At 36.5% G+C, this 12,019-nt stretch overlaps 1 protein-coding gene across 2 annotated transcripts in view; it reads right to left on the reverse strand.

Annotated features, from left to right (window-relative positions):
• LOC115453040 (ALK tyrosine kinase receptor) overlaps positions 1-11,820 on the reverse strand; it is a 37,360-nt gene extending 25,540 nt beyond the window's left edge. Inside the window, exons 1-3 of one of the 2 annotated variants that reach the window (XR_005112246.1) lie at positions 10,645-11,820; positions 2,229-2,317; positions 253-371 (exon numbers count right to left, since the gene is read on the reverse strand). Coding sequence is in view for 1 of the 2 variants with exons in the window: in XM_037437926.1 (XP_037293823.1) it covers positions 253-371; positions 2,229-2,317; positions 10,645-11,218 (782 nt within the window). In the remaining variant the exon portion in view is untranslated. The remainder of the gene's footprint in view (positions 1-252; positions 372-2,228; positions 2,318-10,644) is intronic. The other variant, XM_037437926.1, reaches the window with a different exon arrangement.
• Positions 11,821-12,019: the final 199 nt, after the last annotated feature.

Here is a 12,019-nt window from a genome sequence, read left to right on the forward strand (position 1 = left end):
AAGCTCTCAATTACTTCTCAGTATATTTGGACACGGCACGCATTGTAAGGAGATTCCTCATTTTGGATCCCTAACCACCGGTGGCTTGGGTCTTGAGCTTCGCCATCGGAAGCTGATTCATTCAGCTGATTCATACTTTTATATGCATTGTTATTTTTATATGTATAAAAATGTAAAAAGAAGTAAGTTTAAAAATACAGAAAAAAATATTACATGCACATTAGTAAACAATGTACTTTGAGTATAACTTACATTTCGAAATTATTCCCAGCCACTTCCTGGAGTATCCACTGCACTTCCGAGAGCGTTGACTCGGATATTAACCGGATGCTGGCGTTCTGCATCTTGCTCTGGTGTAACTGAGCCTCGAACTGTGTGAGAGAGACAACAAATAAACTATAATGTTATGTTAAGGGAATATATATCTTTTACATATTTTTGTCTTAAAAACATAATTTATTACTGTAGCCTTTCTTGTTTTTATTAAAAACGTTTTTAAAGCTGTAGATTTTTTTAAATTATCAAATTGTGCTACCATCTCGTTTATAAGTAGTTTTGTTTTAAAATAATATTTATGACATAAATAATTCAATAATATCAAATAGTTTTGCATCAATAAATTGGAGAGTTTGTAGTTTTTTTTATTATTTCTGATATGTTTATATATTAGTGTATAGGAGATATATGGTAGTAGTATTTTTATGGTTTGGTTGCTTACAGAATTTGTAGACAAAGTAAACTACTCATTAATGACAAAATGTATGTAATGAGTGATGACATATCTAAATCACTAACATTTAATTAAATATTTCCATCAAACCTAAACAATAAACAAAAGCAATTCATTGACAGCTTGTGGCCGCCATTTTGTGTGTAGGAGCAGTTGACAGTTGCGTAGGTCTTGGGAAAAGTAATGAACATTTACAAAATTGCTTCTAACGGTTTTTATAGTGCGTCAGATTTGAAAATTACGTTCCAATTATGATTAATATTGTACATTCAGCCTTGTTCTAGAAATATAAACACCCTCCCACTTAACTTGTTTACCCAACGCCTCTATTAATCCCGTCATCCCTTTAAAGACTTTAATGAGCATGAAATAAAGTATTTTTCTGTTCTTTTGATAGCCCGAAGTAACATCGTATCTATTGCGTTTAATATTTAATGATAATGTAGAGGTAGCTATGTCGTTAGAGTGCAAAGTCTGTAGATTTTAAATCATTGCATATACTACGCGTAAATATTGAAAGGTGGGTACTAGGCTGAATCCTATAAATGATCTTAACAAGAAAAAAGTTAATGAAACTGCCTGCCTGACTGACTCCGTGGCGTGGTAGTATTACGGTACTACTGCGATGCTGAGGTCTGGGATTCGATTCCCGGGTCGGGCTGTGATATTGGGTTTTTCTACTCAGTGTGTTCTAAGTATTAGCAGAGTTAATTGGCAATTAAAATTATGTGTACTTTAGGAGGAGGAATTAACAATTTAAGAAAATTTTAAACAAATTTGATATAAGTAAGATACTGAAGAAATATGTGTTTTTTAAATGTTTTGCCTGGCGCTAGCTCCCTAAAAAGAAATTATTGCGTGTGGGTGTCTGATTTTGATACAGACTATTATATTTTTTATACAGTTCCCACACATCTATTATCTGTGTGGGTTTTAAAAAATAACATAACTATGCGATTTTCATTGTCTAGTGTGGAGAACTTGTGTAATACACTGATTATCGTTAAAATATCATTTTCAATTTTGAATACAGTTGCTTTATAATATATACGTTACGAAGACTGCAGCCTTCGTGGTCACTGGGCGAATTGCAAAAGAATACACAATTAAATTTAGAAAAGTCAGAAGCGCGTACCCTTGGATTTTGTGTCTGCGGAAATTCGTCTCGGCAGTGCGTTCCACTTTTTACTAGACTATCGCCAATTAAATACTAACCAAAAAGCGATGATGACAAAGTTTAATTGTCCACCTACTTACTTAAAGCATTATATAATCTGTATTTTGGTCTGCTAAATTATTTCGGCTTCAAGTAGCAATCATTTTGAGTAAACACCTAATTATTAAACGATGCTTTTTTTCTGAAAATTGCTTAATTTCCCATTTAAGTCAATTTCAAAATTTATTGGATAGAATGTAAAACAACAAATTAAAATTATATAATTGTCTATGTATTTTAATTCTACTCGTGTTTTCATGGAAAGTAAGAACTTTTACCAACCTTACAGAACTCCCAGAGGCCTCGAAAAGGCGGAGACTTTATCGCCATGTTCTCCATCGTTGGATCCACTGGCAAGTACAAGAAATGACCTGTAAAAAAAATTATATCCTGTAAATATTTCACTAGTTTTGAAGTGAACCGGATTTGGTCTAATGAAGATGTATAATAATAATAATAATATCAGCCCTGTATTATATACTTGCCCACTGCTGAGCACGGGCCTCCTCTACTACTGAGAGGGATTAGGCCTTAGTCCACCACGCTGGCCTAGTGCGGATTGGTAGACTTCACACACCCTCGAAATTCCCATAGAGAACTTCTCAGATGTGCAGGTTTCCTCACGATGTTTTCCTTCACCGTTAAAGCGAACGATAAATTCACAAAGAATACACACATGATTTTTTTAGAAAAGTCAGAGGTGTGTGCCCTTGGGATTTGAACCTGCGGATATTCGTCTCGGTAGTCCGTTCCACACCCAACTATACTATCGCCGCTTTTAATGAAAATGTATGCATATTGTTAATTCTTATTTGGTCTACTGCGATGCGGGCTTGGAGCCTAGCGCAGTGACCGCTGTGAACTGATGTAATATGTCCTTGTATCTTGTTTAAAAATAAATAAATAAGTTTTAACTTTGTAAGTATTTGTATCGGCACGGATATCGATCATACAAGGTATAAAACTCGACAAAGTGGCCCACGTAAATCGCGTTCCGGATCAGCTTGTGTATATCCGTTTCGAACAACTTTGTATCGACTGGCAAAGAATAATCATTTTCATCAATACTCTTTTTGGACGCTGCTCCACTTACCATCTTGCTGGTGGTAGGATATATTTTATATCCGCCCGGATAATGACCACTGTACACAAAGTTTTAAAACCCGCTTTAAATGTCCCACGTAAATGTGTCGCGTTTCGAGATCAGCCTGTATATCCGGTTGCAACAGGCCGGCATAATTGTGTCGACTGTCGGGGGGTAATCATCTCTCGTTAATCATTCTATTGGACCTTACTCCACTTACCATCAGGTGCAGTGGGGTCAATATATTGTACACGTATAAGAAAAGATGCAATGACATCTCTTTGACGTGGCCGTCTCATTAATTCGAAAAAATATTTCTTTGGCTTTGATTAGACATGGATTCCATTCCGTCTATTAATCTTTAAAGAAGTCTCATTGTAGAAATGTTATCTTCTCTTAACTTTGATTAGATATGGATTCGATTCCGTCTATTCATCTTTAAAACTAAGCTATTACGCCTCGCTTTAGAGTAAAGTTACAGACATGCAAAGCTTGAGCACACAGCGCTTCGTCTATTTCTGGCCACGCGTCGGTCACAAATAATTGCTTAGAAAATGGAATGAATGACTCCGACGTATAAAATAGATGATATTCTTTCAATGCACGAAGACTAGCTGTTTGAGTTACAGGCACAGTTATAAAGCAATAAATAGCTTAGTTTTATTTTGTAAAGTCAGAAGGCCTTATTCCATCTATAGACACGAATCTATCTTTTGTAATTACAAGCGATCTTTTCGAAGGACAGCTTTAATAGCCGTATAGGTAAATAGGGTATTTTGACTGACTGAATTTAAGGCTATCAGACTGCCTCAGTGGCGTAGTTGTATGCTTGCGCGGCATGGCAGCGCCCTTGAAGTCCTGGGATCGAATCCCGGTTCGGGTAAAGTAATATTTGAGCTTTCCTGCTGTATCAACCCGGAGTCTGGAATTTCTGCCCGATATGGCGATAGGCTCGCTCCCTATCACATCGGACTGAACACGCTTGGCGAAAATTAGGTGTCCTGGTTGCGCTTCTGCATATCCCTTCGGGAATAAATGTTTTTTTTTTTGCTATCAAAGTTGTCAAAGTTAAATGCAAGTAATAACAAAAGACGGATTCACCTCCGTAGACAAAATGGCCTTTAAAATACATAAATATCTGTTAAATCTACTCTTAACTAAGACAAATGCAATCGTAATTGTTATAACTTTGCCCTGGAACGTCGGTAGCTGGCCTGCGCAATAAAATAAATAAAATGCTTTATTCATCACGTAGGCGAACATAGCTGCACTTATGATAAGTCAAGGTACATGAGAATATTTAATTATTATTTAAATAAATTCGCTTATATAACTACAGACATTTTATATTTAATTATATAAATGTCTTTAGTTTATATACAATCCCCCTTATTCATAGACTTGATTTATCTAAGAACGGAGCATTGCTGTGATAACAAGTCTGTTTCTCAATGCTGACGGCATGGCAGCCTTCGCAGTGCGTAGACATGGCTGTTGTGATTGGCTAATATTGTGATACAACTTGAATCTAGTTGGATGTCAGATAAACAAAGCTGAGAAACAGACTTGTTATCACAGCAATGCTCCGTCCTTAGATAAATAACGTCTATGAATAAGGGGAAAAGGTACAAATACGTCACCGAGGTAGTCCAACTTAAATAACTGAAATATAAAACATGTCCCCACACACAGTTTATCTTTATCTGTATCAATGCACAGGGGAATTGATTTCGGGAGCGACACCGGCCGACATTATGTAGTTAACCGTGTTTTATTGCCCGCATCCTTTCGCTCTTGGTCTCGGAAGTGTCCAATCTTTGCACGATTTTTGTTTATGCGTTCGAATTTCTGACGTTACTGACGTATTAATAGAATGAAACAGTCGTGAAATAACAGTTTTAGTTTTTTACGGTTATAACTAACCGTCAAGTCAAGAATATCAGAGTAATCGGTGTAGATATTTAAAAAAATCAAACATAAGTACATTGAGAACCTCGTCCTTTTATTGGAAGCCTGTCTTCCCGAAATCTATTCAAATGGGGTTAATTTGTTAAGATTGTAAATGAGTGATGGTGTTGCTTTACTGTATTACAATTATTTCCAGGTATTAAAAATAAAAATAGCCGTTTTTGAGTGAATAAAAGTCTCTTCTAATTACCATAATCTGCTCATGTTTTTTTTCGTGTAAAGTCTGTTATAATGATAAAATATTGCTCATCGCGAAAGAATAAATGATAAAATTATATTGTATTTTCTTATTAGTGTTTTTTTAAGATTGGACATACACTTCCTTATCCCTAAAATTATACACCTATAATTAAGATTATGTTATACATCTTTTTTATATGTTCTTTCCTGCCAGTCCAAACTGGCTTCTTTGTTTACTTTGCAATCTTTGATTTATTTTATGTCCATTATATAGTTTCCGTAGATATAAACGTGTAAATTTGCGTAATAATTAAATATTCTGTACCTTGACTTGTCATAAGTGCAACTATGTTCGCTTACGCGATGAATAAAGCATTTTTTTAATCGGATAGTCACGAGGCATAACTAGTGGAGCCACTTTTCGCCTTATACATTCCGTTCCATGATGCGATAGGGGGCAGCCTATCTCCATTTTTAAATGATGTTTTAGAAGATGATTAGTAAAATATATCTATATCATTTGGTTGGCACCTATTCCAAGGCAACACGCGTTGTTGTTAAGGAAATAGGCTAGCTGTTCAGGAAATGGGACGTAAATAAGATCATTCCGTATTGGACATCTTGCGGTAACCAATGGAAGTTATAGCAAATCTGTGGCCGAGATACCGCAGAACATTTCCGGCCTATATGGGTTAAGGTTTGTGCAATAAATGCTTAGCCTCTGCTAGGATCTAGTGGCAGTCATTCGCCTGCTATTTACAATGTACTTGCTGTTAACGCGGCACGTCGAATTAAATCATGGTGCATTTTTTTATTGTAACACCATCCAACACGGTTTTAATAGGTCGATCTGGAAGTCTTTGGGGGAGGCCCATGTTTACCAGTGGTGGTCGTGCAGCTGATGATGATCCAAAACTGAACAAAAAGGTACTGCGAGCTATTTCCCAGTACTCGTCGTCATGAGACGTTAGATGTTAAGTTGCTTCCCCCAGCAAAATGGCGCGCTAATTGTATTTTTAGAATCTTCTCGAAATTTATTAAACCTATAGAAAAGCAATTTAACTTTATATTTCAACAATTTGTTATTTTAAGTTTAGTAGTAGTTTCTTTTTAATGTGGATTATGTGTCATTAATTGCATAATAAAAAATCTAATAAAATTATTGATTCCATGTATACATTTATTTTAATTAGCCACTAACACTATAAATAGATTTTATAATGAATATTTTGTGTGTTTAAATGTTTTGAAAAAGACCTATAGTTGTTCGTTGTAATATTTTTTTGTAAACTTTGCATATTTCCCGTAATTCGTGCAGAAAATGTATAGAAAGTCTACTCTAGGCCGTTTACTCGGGGGAGGTTCTTAAGTCAGTCATCAAAACGAGCGATATTTACGCTGTCTATAATGTCCTTAAAAATCGTAACACAAAACCCCATGCATTTGGCAGCAGGAAAAAAAATCGATTTCATACGTTGTCATTGAGTCAGTGTTACGCTGAGGACAATTCCCTTTCATGCCGAATACAGCAGTGCTTCTTTTTAATCGTAATTAAACAAAAACAAACATCACGCCATTATCCACGAAGAGATAGACAGAGGCGACACCAGGGCGTAGACTTTTCTTTTAGATGTACAAGAGACAAGCCTATATTGGACACAAATTTCAAACCATACACTTTTCGTAATGATCTTAGATAAGTATTTGTAATTTACATTGATTTTCAGAACCCTTGCACCCAGAAACTTTATTTTTAACAATTGTTGAACGTCAGTAACATGGCGCGTAATACATTGAAACTCGCCATTCTGTCCCTCTATAAGTAAATGCAACAAAGGGGTACTAAAAATAGACACGTCAAGAATTTAGCCACAGCATAGAGTTTAATGAGTTTACGCAGTAACCAGAAAAAGATATTTTAGGCCCCTTATTTAGGCTATTTATTCTGGAAACATATTTTTTTTGTTCTCGTAGGCTTTTTTTTTACAAGATATAACTATAGTTTCTACTTATAGCAAATTAAGTTCTCTTCATAGGAATTTTGCGGGTATGTGAAGTCTACCAATCCGCACTAGGCCAGTGTGGTGGACTAAGGCCTTATCCCTCTCAATAGTAGAGGTGGCATATGCCCAGCAGTATATGTTGATGTTATAAAGCAGACTAATAAAAATTAAACAGTCCAGCAAATAAGTAGGTTATTGGTTACGGATTATAATTAATATAAAAACTTTAATTGATTAAAAAAAAACCTAAAATATGAATTGTTATTAATTAAATTTACATTATAAAGACGAAAGTTTGCTTGTACGTCTGTTAAGTATAGATAAATACCTACATATTAATTTCATGGTTAAAAGTAAACGCGCAAGTGCTATCGGTTTGCTGCTGAGGAACACTGTGTTATAAGATAATTTTTACATTATGTTAAATGAAATCACACATTCGTCTTTATCTATTCTAACAAAGTCCCAAAAATCATCCATGAATAAAGAATATTTTCGCCTAATAAAATCTCAGTTTTAGTTTTCTGATTTTTTAATGTTTTTAGTTTAATGTAAATATGGTATGTGTAAATCTCAGTTTCAGTTTTAGATTTTTTTATCATTTTGTAGTACTTAAATAGTGTAAATATGGTACGTGTATTTCTAAATGAACGTATTTTGCCGCTAAAATACTCTTCGTGTAGTACTACTGCTTTGGCATGTAAAATTGAAATGACTTTTTATTATTTATTATGTTCGAAATTTAAATAAATATTTTACGTCTATGGTTAGTATAACTTATGGTAAAGTTATTTTCAAAAAGACAAGTATATGGTTTATTTTTTTTTCTAATGAATCACAAAAAAAGAATTTTATAATCACAAATAACTTAAGTTATACATAGCTTTTGTTTCATTACATTTGTGGGGGTTTGTAGGCGGTTTCTTTTATTAACGCGATGTCAAAATTACGCCTACAGTAAAGCATATCTCTGATCAATGTCATAAAAGAACATGACTGACATTTGGGGTTCAAATGTTAACATTTTAAATTTATAATCTTTTTGGTTAGGATAATGAATTACGAAATAAAATGCTAATGTACTATGCCGAGTCGTCCTACGTGGACACCCACATTTAACATTTAACTTGAAGACAAACAGACATTCTTATGACGAACTTTAATTGGTTGATTGATCTTAATGAAACCACAGGACGTACTTTTTTAATATTTAACAAGCTGTTGCACACAGGTCCACTCGCTTGGATTTAAGATAAGTATTCAAATTAAAATAAAATAATCTAGGATTAGATTAGCAAGAAAACTTGTAGAAGTTGAATTCAGTACGTACGCAATTGTAATATAAGATCAGCGTCGTATTATATACTGTCCCGCTGTTGCACGGGCCTCCTCTACTACTGAGAGGGATTAGGCCTTAATCCACCACACTGGTCTAGTTTGGTAGATTTCACACATCCTCAAAATTCCTATAGAGAACTTTTCAGGTATGCAGGTTTCCTCACGATATATTCCTTTACCAAAAGCAAGCGATAAATCACAAAGAATACACACATAATTTTAGAATAGTCAGAGATGTGTGCATTTAGGAATTGAAATTGCGGACACTCTTCGGTAGTTCGTTCCACACCCAAATAGGCTACCGCTGCTCAAGCAATTATTACGTGTAATCTTTGAAGCTTAGAGTACTTGCAGCAAATTTCATTTGTATAGAACTATTGGAATATTGCTGCTAGTTTAAAGGTATCTGGAAGTTTTTGCCGGTGTCAACTTTACATTAGATTTACTCAAGGTCAATGTATCTATTAGCGAAAGTAATATTAAAATCAGTCCTGTGATATCAAATATTATCTCCAAACAAAACCACATCCCATAAACTAAAATTGTTGATCTCCCACAGACAGTTTTTATCTGACACAATCAATGTCGTAGTTCCTTTTGGTTAAACGTCATAACGTTGTTTGGCAATTCTTATAACTTAAACTTTAGATATTACTTTTACATTTCATAAACTAACTTAGGGCGACGAATTCAGGGTAAAGTCTTAAGATGGTGTTAGAATAATTATATTCGCACAGATAGACCCTACACGAGGTCTAAAGCTCCTTCGGGATCAGCCTGTGTATATCCTGTTCCACGGGCCGGCATAATTATATTCACTAGAACGGGATAATCAACTCTAGTTGATACTCTATCTGGAGTCTTGACCTTATCTCGCTTACCATATTATTAACTGACTAGTTAGTATAAGAAATTCTCCGTCAAAATTTCTTTGCAACCAAAGAGTCATTGATATTGTTTCTAATGTCGCTTACCATCAGGGGAATGACCTCGTCTCCTCATTGAGCATTATAGCCAAAGTAGCAGTAGGTGGAGACTTAAATAGATTTAAGGATTCCCTGCGTGGGAATCGTTTAAATGCCAAGAAGGATTACATTTAATACTTATGTCTGGTAACGCAACTGCAATCGTGGAATATATTATTATTTGGAGTCGAAAAATGACGAAAAATGCTAGCAAACTCGTTAAGACCCTAAAAATACGTATATTCGCACATAGATTGTTAATATTCTTCCAGACATTAGCGACAGTAGAATGTTCAATAAAAATCTAATATACATCTTTGTTATATGTCAAGAATTTCAACACTGGATCACAAATTTTAAAGCAGTAGTTGTAGAAGCGCGAAACTCAAGGTCCTCATAAAGATAAGGTAATAAAAGGATTTATGTAAATTGGTCTTCCAAGTTGCTTAACATATATACTTATTTTCCAAGGGAAAATGGAAAACTCAATGCATGCCATCTAAGAAAGTGTAATTTAGAATTAGATTAATGAAAACTGGAACCACTCTATTAAGAATTTAACAGAAAACACTAATTAAGTTAATAAGAAAAGAATTTATTAACACTTATTTATTAAAATTCCATGCATAAAGATGAAACAAGCTATAAATAAAATTTTTGATAAACAAAAAACACAAAAATCTTGCTAATGGCTAACAAACAGCGCACTTCTTTCACGAGTGGGTGTTATAGAAAGAAATTATGCACACAAACCGCTTATACAACGTAGTTGGCATTAAAAAAGGGATTTGAAAATTCATCTCCTTTTTCATTGATTCGAACTAAATTGTACGACTCGAATGTTCATAAAACTACGAATTTGAAGCATCAGAAAAATAGTTATAGTCATATATATACCTGTAGGTAATCGATCAAATTTCTTAACGATTTTATCTATAACTGACGAGCAAATCGCTCGCCTGCCAATGGCTATAAACAGCAAAACAGTGCTTTGCATCACAAATCTTTGCATAGTAGTTTTAAACACATAAGATGTCTTGGTATTTACAATCGCTACAATGACCTTTAAGCCATACTGTTTATCTAAAGAAGCAACAGCAAATAGTACGCAGTAAACAAAAATGCATTCCATAACAGAACTGTATACTAGCATCCCTCACCTCCAGGGTTGCCGTCAGCGTCAGTGTCAGGCCCGGAGAACTTCAGTCCCCTGGTGGTAGAGTTCAACGCCACCACGTCCGCCGCGCTCAGTACCCTGAACCCTAGCCCGTGGCTGGACACCGTCGTGTTCCACTGCCACATGCACAAGTCCACGTGCGACCCATTACCCATCTCGAAATTACAGAACACTCCAGTAGCCTGCGATATGAAATTGTATTTACTGACTGCCTCGTATGTGGGCACGTTGGGGCGCAGTATCTTTATCTTGTCCGTGAGCGTGTACGAGTCGTTGTCGGGTGTTATTTTCTGACTGATCTGGATCCCTTCGTTGTCGTTCAGCATGCCTTCAGCGTGCTGTTTCGGTCGGCGACGGTTCTTTCTTTCCTCAGTCCGGTTCATCAACGCTGACAGCCGGTCCCATGGCCCATTCCTCGCGGGATTGGCTGATCTCAAGTTCTGTTCTTTTTCCGCCGCCATGGCTTTCTTCTCTTTATCTTCTGCTTTGACTTCATAGCTGTGGCCGGACGCGATGGCGACCAACGTGCATATCACAATAATTTTAGCCAGCGCCATTAGTTCGGGCTTGTATTTAGATGGATGTGACCGAGGCACGGTGCCGCTTCATCCCGCGCCACCGGTAAGAACATTCGTCACAGTCCGTATGAAGGCAACCTACCCTACAGTACGTGGTGAGTTCGCACGAACGACGCGATCGACTGCGAACAGATTTGCAAATCCATCGAGGTCCGCACGCATATTGCGACGTTCATATTAACACTAGCACATCGTTTGGACGCTCACAGCCCGTCCCGCGAGGCACCCGCCCGCTCAACCCTGGAAAATCGCGCACCGCACGAACCTACGCACGCGAATAACACTATATTCACACCACACTGCGCGCCTCAAACGATCATTCCTTGATTCAAAAACACAAAACACGTATCAAATTATTGTATAACGCAAATATAATATACTAATTTAAAAATTTGGAGCACTGGTAATGCATTTTTAACTTCAATATAACGAGGTAGGTATCGCTGTGTCGACACCCGTGCGCAGCGCCGCCGCGGGAATATGCGGAACTACACGCCCGCGGAACGAAAATAATCATTACTTTTCGCGAGATGTGATCTTGAAACGGCGTCTGGCTGGATGCTGCGCAGGTATCGGCCCGCGCCTCCCTACGCGTTCCCGGGCTTTTCGCGCAGGATGTCGTCGTACGGCACGCCGGATATTGCATTGGCTCAAATTAGGATCACTGCTCACGTCAACTCGATACCATTGGCTCGTTACACGTGAGCTGTGATGCGATTGGTAAATGCAAAATTGCCGGGAAAACTTGCCAATAGTAAACGAAACCGGATATGAAGTGAA

The sequence above is a fragment of the Manduca sexta genome, chromosome 2 (genome assembly GCF_014839805.1).
Source record: "Manduca sexta isolate Smith_Timp_Sample1 chromosome 2, JHU_Msex_v1.0, whole genome shotgun sequence".
Classification (NCBI taxonomy): Eukaryota; Metazoa; Arthropoda; class Insecta; order Lepidoptera; family Sphingidae; genus Manduca; species Manduca sexta.